Source organism: Scyliorhinus torazame, chromosome 5, assembly GCF_047496885.1.
Source record: "Scyliorhinus torazame isolate Kashiwa2021f chromosome 5, sScyTor2.1, whole genome shotgun sequence".
NCBI lineage: Eukaryota > Metazoa > Chordata > Chondrichthyes > Carcharhiniformes > Scyliorhinidae > Scyliorhinus > Scyliorhinus torazame.
The window spans coordinates 222,544,308-222,564,318 of NC_092711.1; the positions used below are offsets into that span (position 1 = coordinate 222,544,308).

The 20,011-nt window shown below is 42.8% G+C and overlaps 1 protein-coding gene across 1 annotated transcript in view; it reads left to right on the forward strand.

Moving 5' to 3' along the window:
* The first annotated feature begins 3,899 nt into the window (after positions 1–3,899).
* Positions 3,900–20,011, forward strand: part of LOC140420961 (succinate--CoA ligase [ADP-forming] subunit beta, mitochondrial-like) — a 182,489-nt gene continuing 166,377 nt past the window's right edge. The window contains exons 1-3 of the mRNA XM_072505164.1: positions 3,900–4,047; positions 10,541–10,715; positions 16,313–16,412. Of these exons, the coding sequence (XP_072361265.1) occupies positions 3,976–4,047; positions 10,541–10,715; positions 16,313–16,412 (347 nt within the window). The 5' untranslated portion in view covers positions 3,900–3,975. The remainder of the gene's footprint in view (positions 4,048–10,540; positions 10,716–16,312; positions 16,413–20,011) is intronic.

Consider the following 20,011-nt stretch of genomic DNA (forward strand, 5'->3'; position numbering starts at 1 on the left):
AAGTCAAAGTGTTTGGTGCGTTCCTTTGTGAAGTACAAAGGATCAAACACAACACCCTATCCCCGCCACCCCCCCTAACCTGCACATCTTTGGACATTAAGGGGAAATTTAGCATGGCCAATCCACCTAATCTGCACAACTTCGGACTGTGGGAGGAAACCCGTGCAGACACTGGGAGAAACTGCAAACTCCACACAGACAGTCATCTAAGGCTGGAATTGAACCTGGGTCTCTGGTGCTGTGAGGCAGCAGTGCTAACCACTGTGCCACTGTAGCCATGTAAAATGGCTGCGTTCCGATTAATCTGGCCCAAAACCCAGTTTAAAATGGCTAACCCGAAAGACTGCTGGGAAAAGCAGCCAAGAAGACACAAGCAGGCAGCTGCAGACAGGTTTGCATATTCAGCTCTGGGAACGTAGCTCAGATCGATACTCAGGGCTATCAACAGCCCATCAACCCAGGTATCCGCAGTTGCATTCAGGACTGTTTACACCTAATCTACTCAGACATCCACAGTTAAATCGGCTATCCCCGGGAACAATTGCAACATATTAGCAATTGAATACCGGGCCAGACCTGTCGGCGCCTGCAGTGGCCGAAACAAAGACAGGTGAGCGACCACCCCCGAGGAATCGCCTCACCATTGGACACATCGACCCCAGAGATTGGGGACAGAATCCAATCACTTGGGACTCAGGGTCAAGGGCCGCCCTGGGAGGCGGGAAACCCCTGGGCCCTATAAAAGTGAAGGTTCAAGTTCAGATCTCGCTCTCTCTCTCCTCTTCGCCTGCTCGAGACCTTAGCAAGACCAGCCACCGTGTATCATAAGTTTGAATCCAACGATCGCTATCCGGTAGAGACACCTAGCCACCGACCTGTAGCAGCCTTTTGAATCCCGCGGGACAGATTTGATTGGACAAGCCATTCGTTTCCCTGACCTGGTGGGCTCTTCCTAAGTTAAGTATTGGCCAGTAGTGATAGGTTTGTTATATAGAAAGTAGTATTAGGGTATTAATATTGCTTGTTGAATATAATAAATGACCGTTGTTTTAATCCTTACTAAGCGGTGTGCTGTGTTATTAATCATAACCTGAACTTGAACCACGTGGCAGTATCATAAAGATACCTGGCGACTCATGAGCAAAGGTGACCTAAACAGAGCAAATAGACTAAAGCTAGAAAGAGCAACACCACCCACAAGGTTAGCATTGATCAGAAACTGAACTGGACCGGTCATAAAAGTACTGGGGCTGGTTAGAGGCTAGGAATTCTAGGGTCAGTAACTCACCTGACTCCTCTTCCCCCATCCCCCCACAAAAATAAAGCCTGACAAAGGAGACATCAGCATTATGGAATATCTGCCTGGATGAGTGTGGCTCCACAACACTCAAGAAGCTCAACACCATTCAGAGCAGCTGCCTACTTGATGGGTATCCTATCCATCATCTTAAACATTCACTCTGACACTGTGGCAACTTTGTGTAAGATGCACAACAGCAACTTGTCAACACTTCTTCAACAATACCTTCCAAATCTGTGACCTTTACCACCGAGAAGGACATGGGCAGCAGGCACAAGGGAACACCACCACCTGCAAGTTCATCTCCAAGTCACCCACCATCCTGACATGCAACTATAATCGCTGTTCCTGGACTGTTGTAGGATCAAAATCCTGGAACTTGCTATCCAACTGCACTATGAATGTACCTGCACATGATGGACTTTAGCAATTCAACAAGGTGGTTCACCGCTTCCTTTTGAAGGCAATTGTGGATGGGCAACATATGCTGGCCTTACCAGCAACACCCACATCCCATGATAGAATTAAAAAAGGTGCATCTAATGGCAGTACAAGAAAGGAAGTTTGAATAACAATAGAATAAATTCAACAATTTGAAACATAGCACTTTAACCATGTTCTTAAATGTAATCCTTTAAATGCTTTCTCAGTTGCCACTGCAATAATAGCTGGCCATTGATTTCTCATGTTGAGAAATGGATATGATCAGTGACAAGATATTGTTAATGATCATGTACTGTGACTATATATTATATATATCAACATGGCTTGGTTCATCTTGAAGAACACTATGAAATAATATAAAGAATCAGTCTGAAAACTTTTAAGTTGACCTCCCACCAAGTTAGCTGAGTAAAATTGTGATGTGGAGATGCCGGCGTTGGACTGGGGTGAGCACAGTACGAACGGACATCGCGCAACAATCACCAGGCAGGAATGTTCCCTTCCAGTCGGAGAACACTTCAGCAGTCAAGGGCATTCAGCCTCTGATCTCCGGGTAAGCGTTCTCCAAGGTTGCCTTCAGGACGCGCGACAACGCAGAATCGCCGAGCAGAAACTTATAGCCAAGTTCCGCACACATGAGTGCGGCCTCAACCGGGACCTGGGATTCATGTCACATTACATTCATCCTCCACCATCTGGCCTGCAAAATCCTACCAACTGTCCTGGCTTGATGTAATTCACACCTCTTTAACCTGGGGTTACCCCATCTCTGGATCTGTAAAGATTTAATCACCTACTAATGGTCGCATTCCAAGCATTGTTTGGCATCTTTGAATTTGTCTATATATGTGTTTCTGGAACATACCTCTTCATTCACCTGAGGAAGGAGCAGCGCTCCGAAAGCTAGTGACATCGAAACAAACCTGTTGGACTTTAACCTGGTGTTGTAAGAGTAAAATTGTGTAAGCTTAAGTGAACATATATAGACATTTGTGCATGATGAAATGACAAACCACATTCCCTAATATAATTAATGGATGTGCTGGACTTGTAGGCAGTGGGCTGACCACAAGTAGGATATTCAGTGCAAAACCCATAAATATGGGTTTCATCAAGTTGATTTTTTTCAAAAAGTTGGTTTACAGGTGCAACAGGTGATTAAGAAGGCAAATGGAGTTTTGTCCTTCATTGCTAGAGGGATGGAGTTTAAGACTAGGGAGGTTATGCTGCAACTGTATAAGGTGTTAGTGAGGCCATACCTGGAGTATTGTGTTCAGTTTTGTTCTCCTTACCTTAGAAAGGACGTACTTGTGCTGGAGGGTCTGCCTGCGGACTGTTGTTGAAATTCTCATTTTAAGGTTGGGTTTTAATTTCAAATATCTTCTATTGCGAATTAATATGTGTGTGTATAAACACATGCATGCTCACTAGCAACAACACCTCTGTTGAAAAATGCCACATGGCAGACCTACAACATTGGATTAGCCTTTAATTTACCATTAGGAATAGAATCCCATTGCCAATAAATCCCAGTATTTAAATAATGTATTTTAAATAGAGAACTCAATTAAAACCCGTGCAATACTTCTTTAAGGGATATACTTTGAAATGAGACTGTGAGCTTGCCACCCGCACACTGATTCTGTCTACACCTCCCGCTGCCTCAGGAAGGCAGACAGCATTATCGGAGACCCCTCCCAACCAGGCGTTGCCTTCTTCCAGACCTTTCCATCAGGCAGAAGATACAGAAGTCTGAAAAACTGCACATCCAGACATAGGAACAGCTTCTTCCCCACAGCTACTAGACTCCCCCTCGGACTGATCTGTTCCCTGTAACAATACTATTCACAATGCCCTATGCTGCTCTTGCTCTTGTATTTGCTTTGTTTGGCTCCTTGTTCCACACTGTAACCAATCACTGTTTGCCGATGTGCCATTTGTCAATGTTCTCTGTTGTCGATTATTCTTTTTTTCTCCCGTTCCTGCAGAAAAATACTTTTCACTGTACTCAGTTACATGTGACAATAAATCAAATCAAACCAGGAACCCTGCCAGCTGGGCTGGGCTCTGTCACACTTCAGGTGGGCGGCGACCCTGCCCCACCCCGTTGGGGGGGGGGGGGGGGGGGAGGAGATAGACGTCCCATGTGCGCATGCGCACTGATCTCCTGGTTGCCAGTCCCTCTGCGCGCGCAGCTCCAGACGCGCCTGCGCACTCCGGCCGGGACCGTCATGGCTGCGTCTATCCTCCATCGGCTGTCGCTCGGGCCAAGCGGCAGACTCGCGGCCCACTCCGTCTGCAGGGTAAGGATCGAACCGTCATGCCGGGCTGGAGTCCTCTCTGGGGAGGACCGCCCCTGACGGTCTCTGGGCTGGCGGTTGGGCTCGGGCGCAGTCTGTCCCCACCCCGTGATGGCCATCCCCGCCCCCCCCGGCAACCTCTTCTTCCCCTTTCCCCCGATGGATCCAAACAGGCGGTGCTCCTGACCAGGCGTGGGGCGCCCAGGCGGGTCCGGAGTGCAACCAAACCCTCACGCTGCACAGATCACGACAACTCGCTCCCAGAGAGTTTGGGTTTTTTAAATCGGTCTTCACCTCTAAGCTTCCTGTAAAGGTCACTGGACGGGATTAATGCGCTGATAAAGTCATACTTTGTTGTTACCCCGTAACGCATTCTACAGCTCTCTCAATCACACTTTCTCCATCCTCTCCTGAGCCCGCTGCCCTGCATTGGCGATCGGTCTGCACCTGGAATTGAACATTTTCAAATCCGACCCTTTCCCCCCCTGCCCTTTCCATTGCTTTTCTCCTCCCTATCTCTGTAACCCCCTCATCCCTGAAACATCTTTGGATTTCTGTCTCTCCAAATTTGGCATCTTATCCACCCTGGCTTCCTTCATCCCAACATTGGCGATCATGCCTTCAGAAGGAAAAAAATTACAACATAAACATATGTGCCTCTCTCTCTTAAGTGGTTGGCATTGTTGCTTCACAGCGCCAGGGTCTCGGGTACGATTCCTGGCTTGGGTCACTGTCTATGCGGAGTCTGCACGTTCTCCCTGTGTCTGCGTGGGTTTTCTCCGGGTCCTCTGGTTTCCCCCCACAAGTCCTGAAAGATGTGCTGTTAGGTAATTTGGACATTCTGAATTCTCCCTCTGTGTACCCGAACAGGCGCCGGAATGTGGTGACTAGGGGCTTTCCACAGTAACTTCATTGCAGTGCTAATGTAAGTCTACCTGGGACAATAAAGATTAAAAAACAAAAAATATGATGCTCCTTGTGACACTTCTTTGAGCAGGTTTTGGTCACCTGTTCTTGCCTTCTTCGGCTTTTTGTGAATTTTTTGATTGATTATGCTCCTATAAAACACCGTACAGCATTTTACTTGGTTAAAGGTGCTATATAAATGCAGGCTGTTCAGTTGTGGGTCAGCTCCGACTCCGTTGGTAGTACACTCAGCAGAATCACAAGGTTCTGTGTTCAAATTTCATTCAAACATGTAAACAAATTAAGGCAGCATTGAGGAAGCATTGTACTTACTGTTGGAGGTGCAGTCTTTTGGATGAGATGCTAAATTGAGGCACGGCTTGGCTGCACGGGTGAAGTGAAAGATCCCAAAGCACTATTTCGAAGAAGAGCCAGGGGGTTATTCCTGGTGTCCTAGCTAATATTTATCAGTATTGCAAAACACAGATAATCTGGTTGTTATAACATTGCAGAATTTACTCTCTGCAAATTGGCTGCTGTGTTTCCTACATTTTGACAGTGATTACATTTCAAAAAGCACTTCATTGAGTGTAAAACACTTTGAGACATCCGTTAGTTGTGAAACCTGCTATAACTATGTATTTTTTCTTTTATCAAACACATACATTTTATACTTTAGAGATTAGCTATTGAATGAATTTCTGTTGTGATTGATTTCTGAATGCTGTGACAGGAGATTTAGAAGTAGCCAGTTGCTGCATAGTTGTCTTAAGTTGGTTTAAACTGACATTTATTTTAACTAGACCATAGGACACAGGAGCAGAATTAGGCCATTCCCCATCGAGTCTGCTACGCCATTCAATCATGGTTGATATGTTTCACATCCCCATTCTCCTGCCTTCTCCCTGTAACCCTGATCCCCCTATTAATCAAGGATCTATCTATCTCTGCCTTAAAGACACACAGTGATTTGGCCTCCTCAGCCGTCTGCGGCAAAGATTGCCACAGATTCACCACTGGTGAAATTCATCCATCTCAGTTTTGAAGGATTGTCCCTTCAGTCTGAGACTGTGCCCTCGGGTTCTAGTTTTTCCTACCAGTGGAAACATCCTCTCCACGTCCACTCTATCCAGGCCTCTCAGTATCCTTAAATTTCAATAAGATCTCCCATATCCTTCCAAACTCCAACGTGTACAGACCCTCAACCTGTCCTCGTATGACAAGCTCTCCATTCCAGGGATCATTCTTGTGAATCTCCTCTGGGCCCTTTCCAAGGCCAGCACATCCGTCCTTGGATACAGAGCCCAAAACTACTCCCAATACTACAAATGGGGTCTGGCGAGCCTTGTACAACCTCAGAAGTACATCCCTGCTCTCATACTGTAGCTCTCTCGACATGAATATATTCTTGCATTTGCCTTCCTAACTGCCGACTGAACCAGCACGTTAATCTTGAGAGAATCTTGAACTAGGACTCCTAAGTCCTGTTGTACTCTGATTTCCTCAGCCTTTTACCATTTAGAAAATAAATATGCCTCCATTCTTCCTACCGAAGTGCATAACCTTACATTTTTCCGTAATGGATTCCATCTGCCCACTCTCCTAGCCTCTCCCGATCCTTCTACATCCCCCTGCTTTCTCAATACTACCTTCCCTCTGCATATCTTTGTATCATCTTCAAACGTAGCAACAGTGCCATCAGTTACTTCTTCCAGATCGGTCATGTATATTGTGGAAAGTTCTGGTCCCAACACCGCCCCCTGAGGCACACCATTAGTCATTGAAAAATACCCCTTTATTGCCGCTCTCTGCCTTCTACCAATCAGCCAACTACCCATGCCAGTATCTTACCAATATCTTAATCATTGCACAAACCTTTGTTCTGTTGTATACCTTTGGAATCATAATACCTTTTTCCCCATTGAGTCATAAATCTGCTCAAAAGTCTGAAATGTGCACATCTTTTTCTTTGCTCCTAGCTCTTTCAGATTAATACCAGCATTGCTGACGAGGCCGTTGTTTATTGCCGATCCCTTGCAAAGGTGGTGTTGAGCTACTTTCTTGAACCGCTGTGGTCACTTTGGTGAAGGTGTTACCACAGCATTATTTGGGAGTTCTGTAGGGATTTTGGCTTTATACTAAATCCCAGAGTAAGAAAATTCTTGTCGAGGAATAACCTTATTGGCAAAAAAGATAATTACTAATTTTGAATGTAAACTTAAAAAAAAATAATTCCAATTTAAGGGGCAATTTGGTATGGCCAATCCACCTACCCTGTACATCTTTGGGTTGTGGGGGTGAGACCCACACAGTCACGGGGAGAATGTGCAAACTCCACACGGCCAGTGACCCGGGGCCAGGATCGAACCCAGGTCCTCAGTGCTGAGGCAGCAGTGCTAACCACTGCCCAATTTTGAATGCAAACGAACTACGTTTATTCAACAAAAAAGATTAACACTTAACATTCCATTAGACGAAGCATGGGCACGAATCACAATTTCACATGTGTTCTGTCTTTCCCTGGATCCTGGGACTTCTCTTGGTTTCTTGAACCTGATCTCTTGACTCATGATATCCTGAGAGATTTCAAGTATAGTCAACTTAACTCTAACATACATACAAACCCCTTTGCAGCTTGAAGATCTCGGCTCTAGTTTCTCAATCTAGTTTAACCGCTGTCGTATCCAGTCCACCTTAACTGCTGAAGCTGCATATTTCTCAGCTGCTTGTTGAATATTTTTCTCTTTCTCTCTCTTTCAAGCTACACACTTTACAGCTGCCGCTGAGTTTTTTTTTCTTTCAAGCTGAAAGTAACTTCCGAACAGAGTGTTCACTCCCTCTTAAGACAATTATCCTTAACCCTAATACTGGATTCTAATATGGACCTTTATACTGGATTCTTGTAGCATACTGTATTATTTTAGTCACTTCTGAGTTCTTATGTAACCCCCAACCTATGGCAATTATCCATCGACTGGCAATGCCCTATACAAATATTAACTTCCCAGCCGGTGTCCTACTCCTAATTGTTCTGTCCCAACAAATACCCTGGCAAGTGTCCTCTGACAAATGCTATCCCTTGGCAAGTGCAAAGACTTTTGTGATGCTCCTCTAATTTTATACTTCCTTTGCAGCATTCAGCCCAAATCTGTGAACCTGCATCAATGCAACTAACAATCTCTAATCAAATACTTGCAATTCTTAACTAATGGGAAGAGTGTTTCTGGATTCCCTCCAACAAACTAATCTTAGTTTGCATCCTTTACATACAATTCAAGCCTTTAGGCCATTCTTCTAGCCAATCAACATTGCAGTCTTGGCTTCTGTAAACTGAAGCCCAAATGTACTCTAATCAAGCTATAACCCCACATGATTATTCTTAAAGCTACATTTCAGTATTTTGGCACTTAATGATATGCCAACTTAGATTTCTTCACAACATCCCAGTGATGCAAGCAAACAAAGGCCTTTCATCACTAAGCTTATGTACAGTAAAGCTTGATAACGTATGCCTTATTAATTGCAAAAATGTGTCAATTAAGTGAACATGATTCAGCCGTGATGAAGGAACAGAAATATATGTTTTTGGTCAGGATGGTGTGTGATTTGGAGGTGATGCTGCTCCCATGCAACTGTTGCCCTCGCCCATCAAGGTATTGGAAGTTGGGGGTTTGGGAAGTATTGCTTGGACCAGTCATTTCAGTGTAATGATGCATACACAGCTTGTTGAAGACAAACTAACTTTCCATCCAACTTAGTATTGAAATTCATGTTTTCTTATTGTGAATCAAGCTAATGACTCCAGACAATTTTGGATCTTTCTTGTCCTCTTTGTTGCTGTCACTTTGCAAAGCTGAGTTCTCCGATGCGCTTAGTGCAACAAAGTGATTTAAATTGCAATTTAAAATGTCTAAATGCACAGTAATTCAAACATCCAAAACTCTGCTGTTCCTTGTTCTAGCTCGAAGGAAGTTCCATTGGCCAACACACCCATGCTTGTTGACTGTGTTGGCCATCAGATGAGCAACTCCTTAATTTAAAATTCACCTCCTTGTTTTTCAGTCCTTCCATGATCTCTTTCCTCTCCCTACTCCCTTCTCTAGCTCTGCAAGTCCCCGTGATATCTGGAATCCTTGAATTTTGGCGTTTTGAGCGCCTCTGATTTTAATTGTTCCATGATTGGTGGCTGCACCTCCTGTCTGGGCTTTAAACTCTGCAATTTACTCCCTAAATCTCTCCACCTTTCTTTCCTCTTTTAGGGTGCTCCTTAAAATCTTACTCTTTGATCAAACATTTTGTTATATGCCCTACTGCCTCCTATGTGGTTTGACATCAAATTTTGCTCAACTATGTTCCTGTGACGTGCCGTAGGCTGTTATGCTACATTGGTGTCACTGTCTGTGCAGAGTCTGCACGTTCTCCCCGTGGGTGCGTGGGTTTTCTCCGGGTGCTCCGGTTTCCTCCCACAGTCCAAAGATGTGCAGGTTAGGTGGATTGACCATGCTAAATTGCCCTTAGTGTCCAAAATTGCCTTCAGTGTTGGGTGGGGTTACTGGGTTATGGGGATAGGGTGGGGGTGTGGGCTTGGGTAGGGTGCTCTTTCCAAGAGCCGGTGCAGACTTGATGGGCTGAATGGCCTCCTTCTGCACTGTAAATTCTATGATTCTATGATTATATGGTGCTGTGTAAATACTTGCTATTGTTACAGCTTGTTTACATTGACAGTGAGCAGGATCAATGACAATGCCATTCTGATGACGAATATATATTTACCATGTGTGATTGATATTGTTTTTGATACTGATTTTTGTTTAACAAAATTTGCACAGTACTGTCAAGCTTGGTAATATTGTTGGTTTATTTTCCATGATAAAACACTTGCATAGTCAAGTCAACCCTTCAAACATGCTGGGGGAAGCTTGAGGGGTCCCTCTTAAGCTATTTTGGCAACTGACTTCATCATTGGGAAAAGACAGTGCAGAAGTGTTTGAGGTAGTCTAAACTCCATGCTTTTGGATTCCTTGTCACCAGCTGCTGAATCCAAGTCCTCATGAGAAACTTTGGCAAGAGTTATGCCCATGTGAGGTCGATTGACCTCAACTGGTCACTCTCCATCACAATCCTTCCTTGCTGCCCCCTTTGGTCTCCAGCTGAAGGAAGCTTATGAGTTCTAAACCACAGCACAAAACTGGGCTTGTGCCATTTGTACATTCAGCTTAATGCCCCACTGTGACCTTGCTATCGTTGGAGGTGGATGAGAAAGACTAAAGCTCCTTTATGCCTTTTCTCGGTCCAGAGGATCTCCTCTTCTTTTGTTCTTCTTCACACCTTCCCTCCTTTAACTTGCTCCGGACCTATTGCATTTCTAACTAACTTTTCTTAGCGGTGATCTTATTGAAACTTACAGGATACTGAGAGGCCTAGATGGCGTTCTGATGATATGTTGCAAACCTGAAAAATTAACTGTGTTTCTCTCTCCAGAGATGCTGAGAGACCTGTTGAGAATTTCCAACATTTTCCATTTCTATTACAGTTAGAACATTATATTGCAGCAAACCACTGCTATATCAGCTTTGTTTTTTACTTCTAGATTTTTGGTGGATCCCTGAATCTACTTGGAAATGAAATCCAGCAGCAACAACAAAGAGATCTCTCTCTTCATGAGTATTTGAGTATGGATTTATTGAAGAATGCAGGCATAAGTATCCCAAAAGGACAAGTTGCCAGTTCAGCTGATGAAGCCTTCAATGTTGCCAAAGCAATAGGTATGTCTCATCTCGCATATAAGACCATACGACACAGGAGCAGAATTAGGCCATTTGGCCCATCGGGTCTGCTCCGCCGTTCAATCATGGCTGATATATTTCTCATGCCCATTCTCCTGCCTTCTCCTCATAACCCCATATCCCTTTCATCAATCAAGAACCTATCTATCTCTCTCTTAAAAACACAATGATTTGGCCTCCACAGCCTTCTGAGGCAATGAGTTCCACGAATTTACCACCCTCTGGCTGAAGCAATTCCTCCTCATTTCAGTTTTAAAGGATCATCCCTTCAGTCTGATGCTGTGGCTTCAGGTTCTAGTTTTTCCTACTAGTGGAAACATCCTCTCCATGTCCACTCTATCTAAACCTCTCAGTATCCTGTAAGTTTCAATAAGATCCCCCCTCATCCTTCTAAAATCCCAGCGAGTACAGACCCAGAGCCCTCAACTCCTCATATGACACGCTCATAATTCTTGTGAACCTCCTCTGGACCCTTTCCACGGCCAGCACATTCTTTCTTAGCAGATAACTGCTCACAATACTCCAAGTGGGGTCTGACCAGAGCCTTATACAGTCTCAGAAGTACATCCTTGTTCATGTATTCTCGCCCTCTCGACATGAATGCTATCATTGCATTTGCCTTTCTAACTACCGACTGAACCTGCACGTTAACCTTAAGAGAATCTTGAACAAGGAGTCCTAAGTCCCTTTGTGCTTCCTGATTTCCTGAGCCTTTTCCCATTTAGAAAATAGTCTATGCCTCCATTCTTCCTACCGAAGTGCAGAACCTCACACTTTTCCACATTGTATTCCATTTGCCACTTCTTTGACACTCTCCTGGCCTGTCCAAGTCCTTCTGCAATCTCCCTGCTTCCTTAATACTACCTGTCCCTCTGAGAGCTTTGTAAATACTGAAAACACTTGATGTGAAAATTAAACATGAAACTGAAGATTTAATTGTGTTGCTTATTTTTTTGTTTTAAAAAAAATATATGATTCAGACATCAGACCAATATCATGCAGAATCTAATCCTACCTTTTTGAACATCCTTCTGATTCAGTTTGTCTTCAGTGTCCCAGAAGTTAGAAAAACTAATCTAAATAGGTGCATGGGATTTGAAACTGTTAATATTATGTTTACTGTTCTATAGCCAGCGAAACCTTCAGCTCGGCCTTTTTTTTCCATAGTGGGCTAACATCTGTTATGGCACAGACTCGGGGCTAAATGGCCTAGTCCTGTCAATTTGTGTTCACTTAAATTCTATTATAATCTGTTATTGTACTGTGAAAAGGGCAAGCTATCAAAGAAGCTTGATGTTATGGTATTACATTTTTCAATTGAGACTTATCTTTTCATTGGATTCCATTATATATTTGTAATGGTATCCATAACTCCACAGATGGCCCAGTGAATATAAGCACTACCTGATATTTAATTCAGCAATTTGAGGGTCAAATCCTTAGTCTGCTGTATTAGTTGACCTCAGTGACAGGAATATGTGAGGGATTGAAATTGGCCTCTGCATCTTCATCTAGAGAGAATGATTGCCTTATTGATGAAACTTTTTTTTATCCACGGACTTGCTGAAAAATGTGTGAATATGGGTGGTTGCTATGTTAGAAGAAGGCCTTTTTCGTGACATAAAGACGACAGTTGGCATTTACATAGCATTTTTTAACGCAGAAGAAAGTCATCCCAAAGAACTTCACAAGGATCATCCGGAAACAGCATTAATTCATAAAAGAAAAGCTAGGTCGGTGAAGGATGAAGAGAAGGCAGAATTCCATCTGGCCACCTCTTCGGCGAGAGGACTGGCAAGGGCTTGGATGGTAAATTCTAGCTCCGTTCAAATGCCTCTTCCCCCACAGAGGAATTTTAGGACATGGGTGGAAGCAAAGTGTCAGCCGTCAGAAGCCCCTAGCTTTGAAGAAATAGAGGGCTATAATGGAGGGGTGGGTAGATGACTGCCTGTCTTTGTGCCTCTATTTGATCCTCCTCCCACTGCCTCACCAGGTGAAATATCCAGCTGCTATTCCTGACTGAGGTAAACACCAGGAGCTGGATTCTCCATTGTCGGGATTCTCCGTTGCACCGGCAGCCCAGGGATTTCCCGACGAGGTGGGGCTGCCCACAATGGGAAACCACATTGGCTGGCGAGATGGAGAATCAGCCCCTTGGCTTTGCAGCTTTCTGTTCAGTTCTTTTCTGCCTCTTCACCACCCTGCCTCCCACATTGCTCAAGTTTTGTTTCGGTACTCACGGATGGAGTATTGTGACCCAGAATAAGAAATTATATATTTGTCTATTCAAGTGCATGGAGTATGGAGTTTATTTCGCACACGACAATACAAAGCTCTCAAGGGGTCTAGACAGAATGAGTAGAAGGTGATTGTCAAAAGAGCGAATGGTGACATGGGCAAAGACATTTTTACAGAGTGAGTGTTTAGGATCTGGATCTGCCTCTGTGTGCGGCGGAGAAAGGTTCAATTTTAAAAGGGAATTGGATAAATACCTGGAGAAAAGAAATTTGCATGGCAATGGGGAGAGAACAGGGAGTCGGGCAAACTGAGTGGCTCTTCCTGATGGGCTGAATGTCCTTCTCCTTTGATGCAACCATTTAGGATTCCAGTTTTTATGTTCAAAAGATAGATGTGATAACTTTCATTCTCTCCACACAGCTGTTTTCAGCATTGCCAATCTTTGGCCACTAGGTGGTGTGATTGAGCACAGAACAACATATGCTGGAAAATGTGGACAATAGGAAATGAATAAATAAATATGAACATAAACATCAGGAATTGGAACAGATTGTGAGGCCTGTTAGTTTTTTTCCCATATGACATCTAATTGTTGCCATCTCCATGGCTTTGTTTCACATCAAATTATTCCACATTTGTCCCTAAATCCAGCATATGGTGCAGAAAATACATAGATTTTCCTTATCATTAAAATGTGTTTTAAGATCTCTGTGATCTTATTATATTTTGGGAGGAGTGGGGTTTACTCAGAAAATCTCTAAACCAGAGGAAGGAAATATACTTGGGCTTCTGGCATGCAAATTGTAGCTGATTGAAGTAATTCTAGGTCAGCACAGTAGGTAGCACTGTTGCTTCACAGCTCCAGGTTTCCAGGTTTGATTCCCGGCTTGGGTCACTGTCTGTGTCTACACATTCTCCCTGTGTCTGCGTGGGTTTCCTCCAGGTGCCGGATCCGGTTTCCTCCCACAAATCCCTAAAGACTTGCAATTAGGTAATTTGGACATTCTGAATTCTCCTTCTGTATACCCGAACAGACGTCGGAATGTGCCGACCAGGGATTTTTCACAGTAACTTCATTGCAGTGTTAATGCACGCCTACTTGTGACAATAAAGATTATTATGGGCAGCACGGTGGCGCAGTGGGTAACACTGCTGCCTCATGGCACTGAAGTCCCAGGTTCGATCCCGGCTCTGGGTCACTGTCCGTGTAGAGATTACACATTCTCCCCGTGTTTGCGTGGGATTTGCCCCCACAATCCAAAAGATATGCAGGGTAGGTGGATTGGCCACACTAAATTGCCCCTTAATTGGAAAAATGAATTGGGGACACTAAATTTATTTAAAAAAATAAAGATTATTATTAATATTAATCATGAAACGTGGGAGAGAAACACAGATATTAAATTTAAAAAGATCAGAAATCCTTGCAATTAGAGTAAAACTTAAAAGTAAAACTTACACTTAGAAATTTCTGATTTGGGTGTGGGAAGCAGTGTATGTGACAATGGATTGTTTTCTTTGTAATATTATGATTTAAATTTTGTTGCATTAATTAAAGCATATATTGAGCATCATCAGTTTTTTCCTGTGAAAACCCTAGATCATTGACCTTAAATGTGCTGTTCCTCTCTGTCTATGTGTGCTTGTTGGCTGGTCATTAATTTCAAATATGAACTTTGCAAATATAGTAAATGGTACGAGGGATGCTTCCTCAGTGTCCTGGTTTAATTTGATTTTAGTATTTTGTTGATAAGTGTTATGAAAACCTGGGCCAGCGCACCGTCAATTCCAGCCCCACTTGACCCAGAGTCGCAACACGGTTGAAATTAACTTTTATTTTAAATTACCAAAGGTCTTCAGCTACCCAATAACTCAGTCACTAGGTTTGTAAATTTGAACACAGTTTTTTATTAGTAACTATAATTAAAGAGGCAACAAATACAACTGGTTAACTACCATCTAATCTCTAATTCTACCCCCCCTCTCTTTTAACTCGCCCCATACTTTTTATTTTTTATATATTATATATATATATATATATTATAATATATTATACATGTTTACACGGGGGAAAGAGGGGTTTAAAATAATCATGAAAGTAAAAGGATAAGAGTGATAAGAGTTTGATTCAGATGGACGTCATCCAGTTAGTTTATTCTTCAGCTTTTAGATGGATGTTTTTTCTTTCAGCTCATAATGGTTTTCACAGTCGACTCAGGGAAATAGCAGGTAGCCAGCATTTGAGAGAGACACATCTTTTTTCAGGCTCTATAAGCTTCTCCCTTCAGACAGTAGGCAAAAGAGAGTGAGCTGCTTTTACCTTGAGGGTCCAGTGGCTTCTCGCTCTGAAAATCCCAACGGTCAGGAACCAATCACTGTTTGTTGCAGGGCATAATAATGTACCCTGGCCAATCCATTGACTACCAGCCAACCAATCAAAACAAATCCCTCCATTCTCTTGGTGCCATAAAACCTTGGGTCTCTGCCCAAAATACAAAGCTTTATAACGCCATGTACTATTTTGACACTTTGATTTCCTTACTTCCACTGCTTGATTTAAAAGTATGTCTCCATAACGATCCAGGAACCAAAAACGATAAAGACAAAATAAAATAAATGGGAACTAAGATAATCAACAGGAAGGATTACAGAAGAAAATGCTTTGTTGGATTAACTTTTAAAGGTTACTTTTGAGTGTAGATTAGGATCAGAAAGAAAAAAACGCACGTAACATGAGAGAAGCAATTAACAATGCTAATCATCTTTATTTGTAGCATAATGAAAGAGGTTAAAAGAGTCCTTCAGGCGAAGGATCGTCTTATGGGTGAGATGGTCTCATCAGCTCTCTTGGGTAGACGTCAAAGTTTCATGGCACTATTGGAAGGAGAGGTGGTGGGCATTCACCCATTGTTGACCAATATTTTTCCCTCAATTGTTTTTTATCTCACTGCTGTTTGTGAAGTTTTGTAATCTGGATATTTGTTGCCACATTTCTGACAAAAGTGAGTGCACTTCAAAAGCACTTCCTGGGATTGTGAAAGGCTCTATATAAATGCAAGTACATTCTTTTTTCTACATTTGTGGCATACTTTGTGCATTTAATTTAAAATGCTACTTAATTCTTTGATATCATGGTGGGTCTCCTTTTTCATCCGCTTTGAAGTGCATGAGCGATTGATTTCACATGTTTACACATGAGGATTATCAAATTTAAACTAATCCTGATTATGGATTGACTCTCCTTCCTCTCTCTTCCTCTTCCCTAACTCTCCAGAAAAACCCACCATGCATTTGTGCTTACAGAAGTGACTGAATCATTTAAAATTTTGTTCCAATAGGGTCAAAAGATGTAGTGGTGAAAGCTCAGGTTCTTGCTGGTGGTCGAGGCAAAGGAGAATTTGAAGGTGGCCTAAAGGGAGGAGTGAAAATCGTTTACTCGTAAGTCTGGTAATCGCTCATCCTTATTTGTCTTTCAGTGATCTAATTCCTACCTCATTGTACACCCAGGTATATTGCTAAGCTCCCTTTTTTTCATTGTGCTAGTTGAGAAATCCACTAATAGGTTCTCTACTACTGCCTACCACAAATCCACCTTCACTGGTCAATATACACATTGGGATTCCTACAATTCCACTCACCATAAGATCGCCTTTATTGGCAAGCTCGTAAATAGGGCCCGAGCCATTTGCTCACAATGCAAGCTTGATGCCAAAATAGGGAACATCAAAGCTATCCTGTGAAATAATGGCTACCCTGATCAGATCATCGTTCACTGTGTATCCCGCATACTCACAAATGGACCTAAGGCTGTCAACTTTGGACCTGAAAAGTTTGTGACTACCTCAAATTACCCTGGAAGGGGAAAGTATCTCAAAAAATTGTGCAACAAGCTAGTCTTTTCATGCTGTTACTATGCAGTAGCAACGGAAGTGGTAATTTCCACTAACCGAATGCTGCCAAAAACCCTTCTGCCTACCATGTTAATGAATAATGTGGTATATGAATTTCTGTGCCGGTGCAATGCCTGATGTGTGGACCGTATGTCCCTAAGACTGGTGGATCGTATCAAACAGCATGTCCCTTCACATATTCAACTAGCCCATGCTTTCAAAACTCAGAACCTAATGTTATACAAGATTGTATGATTGAACAACACTTGTAGTTCAAACTTAAAGTAGAAAAAAATAGACACTTAGAAACATTATTGACTTGAGTGTTTCTCAAGAGCTTTACCTACAGATTTCTAGTCACAACAGTTTAAAAATCTTTTTGTATGCTTATTAAGATGAGGAATAATAGAACTGGGGAATTGAATACTTCAAATGTCAGGTATTTGATGTTAGCATAAACCATTCTGTGATCAAGGGCTTGGCCTTTTCTAGTCTGTTTCAGCATTGCATCTTAGCTGCATGAGAAGGACACTTCTTTCTGCATTTATTTTGTGCTGCCCACACCCACCACTGAGATTACAAATGTAATGTCAAATTACGCACAGTTTTGTGCTGTGAATCTCTACAGGAACAGGACTGAGACTGCCCTACTCTTTGATGATGCTTCTACTTTACTTGAATTGATTTAATTGTGCATGCACTGCAGTCCTTCAGATAAGTATGAAGGCGAGCATTCATTTTGTTTGCTACCATTCATATTTACAATTCGTGATCACAGTTATTATTTTAATCCTTAAGATGTCATAAAATTACAGCAACATAGAATAGTACGGCACAAAAGGAGACCAGTTAGCCTGATAATCACCTGCCTGTTATCTGCAAGAGCAACTCACCATGTCCCACTTCCTGCTCTTCCCCTACAGCCCTGCAATTGTTTTTTTCAAACATTATTTATTGATTTTTACAAAGAGGTACATCATGAAATATGGTCAAAGAAAAAGCCAGAAGAAAATGGGGTGAAAAAAAGAGACAAAGGAAAATAAAGAAGAGGGATAGGCAATTATTCAACTCATAGAGGACCAAGAAAGGCTGTCAAAATAGCGAATAAAACTTTGGCAGACTGAATACAATTTTTAAATCGATCCCTGTAAGGTGTATTTAATCTTTTCAAGTTTAAGTAACATCATCAATGTAAGTTTTGCAAATGGGTAGGTGGAACCTCAGACTTCCAATTGATTAAGAGAATAATAATCTTTATTAGTGTCACAAGTAGGCTTACCTAAACTGCAATGAAAATCCCCCAGTCGCTGCACTCCGGCGCCTGTCCGGGTACACTGAGGCAGAATTTAGAATGTCCAATTCACCAAACAAGCACATCTTTCGGGACTTGTGGGAGGAAATAGGAGCGCCCGGAGGAAATCCACGCAGACACGGGGAGAGTGTGTAGATTCCGCACAGACAGTGACTCAAGCCGGGAATTGAACCCGGGTCCCTGGCACTGTGAAGCAACAGTGCTAACTACTGTGCTAACAAAACTGACGTGCAAGCAATGAGGCATAGGCCAAGATATCTGACTGGTGGTGATCTACAGCTACCTCGTCATGGATTACCCCAAAAATACCAATATTAGGTTTAATATCAATAGATTTGCCGCACATTTCTGAAAATGTTGAGAACACAGAGGACCCAGCCTTGGACGTGACCAACACCTATGAAACAGTGTTGCAGAAGCCAAATAACATCTCGCTCAGGCAGGATCCAGCCCAGTGTACAGCCTAGCAAGTCTAGAAAGGTGCAGCCAATTAAGTTGAAGCGAACCACATCTAATACACGGCGTTGAAGAATGCTCTCTGAAAAGAATTGGCTGTCGTAGACCGCCAGCAAGCTCAGTATTTAAGTCCTGCTCCCAAGATGCCTGAATGTTAGCTAAAACCGGACCAAAGGGTCTTTGAATAATGTTATAAATGTGTGAACAGAGCCCTTTAAAATGGGCTCAGCATCTAAACAAAAATCAAGGGGACTGTCAGGAGATAGAGAAGGAAAAGAAAAAAATATTTAGTGGCATAACTGCAAACCTCTAGGTACCTAAACAAAAAGAGATTTGGGAGCACAATGCTCAATTACTAGATAATCAAAAGAAGCAAACCTAGCCTCAGACAAAAAGGTCCCTAAAAATTTCAAACCGTATCTGTACCAAAGTGGGAGGCTGAATCAATTGGAAAAGTTGGAAAAAATTGGTTAGAGAAGGAAGAATAGGCTTAAATCCAAAGTGGTTTCAGAATTGGTACCATATTTTAAGGGAACTCAGCACTAGTATAGCGATTCATATATATCTTTTTATTAAAACAGTAAAAAATATATTCAAGGCCAAACAGTACAAACACTAACTTTGTGTTGGGGAAACAGGATACCCTCCCCTCAGTACCAATGTACGGGGAGAGGGAAGGGGTGGATACCCAGATTATTAAAACAGTTCACAACCCGTTTTAACAAAAACAAAGGGTACAAGCACTAAACTTTCCGCTGGAGAGACCAGATACCCTTGCCTCTGTACCAACAGAAGGGGGGTGGTGGAGAGAGAGGGGAAAGGAGGGTGGTGGGGTGGGAGGGAGTCGGAGTGTTGGTGAAGGGGGGGCCCAATAGGGCACTGCCTAAACTATCTACAGAGGCAGAAAAACAAAAGAACCTTCAATTATAATGTGGGAGTTCCCCAGAGGGGTTGAGGGACGACATAGTGTCAGGCACGAGTGAGACTCGCACCCCGCTACAGAGCGTCTCATACAAGTTGGTAACTCTGAACACAATGAGATGGTGATTGAGCAAGTTAGGCAGAGAGGAGGAATCCCAATTAGGTGCATACAGATTGGCCAGAATTACTTGATTGCTAAATAAACTAGATACAATCACACAGTTACCATCAGGGTCTGCTTTGATATGTGAAGGCTATAATGAGGTCAGGAACTGAGTGAACGTGGCGGAACCGAAACTAAGCGTCTGTGAGCAGGTTATTGTTGAGTAAATGCTGCTTGATAACACTATTGCTAGAACACCATAGAATATTTTCCGTGGAGGAGGAGGCCATTCATGCCATCGAGTCTGCATTGACCCTCCACGCCCTAACCTCGGCCCACTCTCCCAAAGTATCTC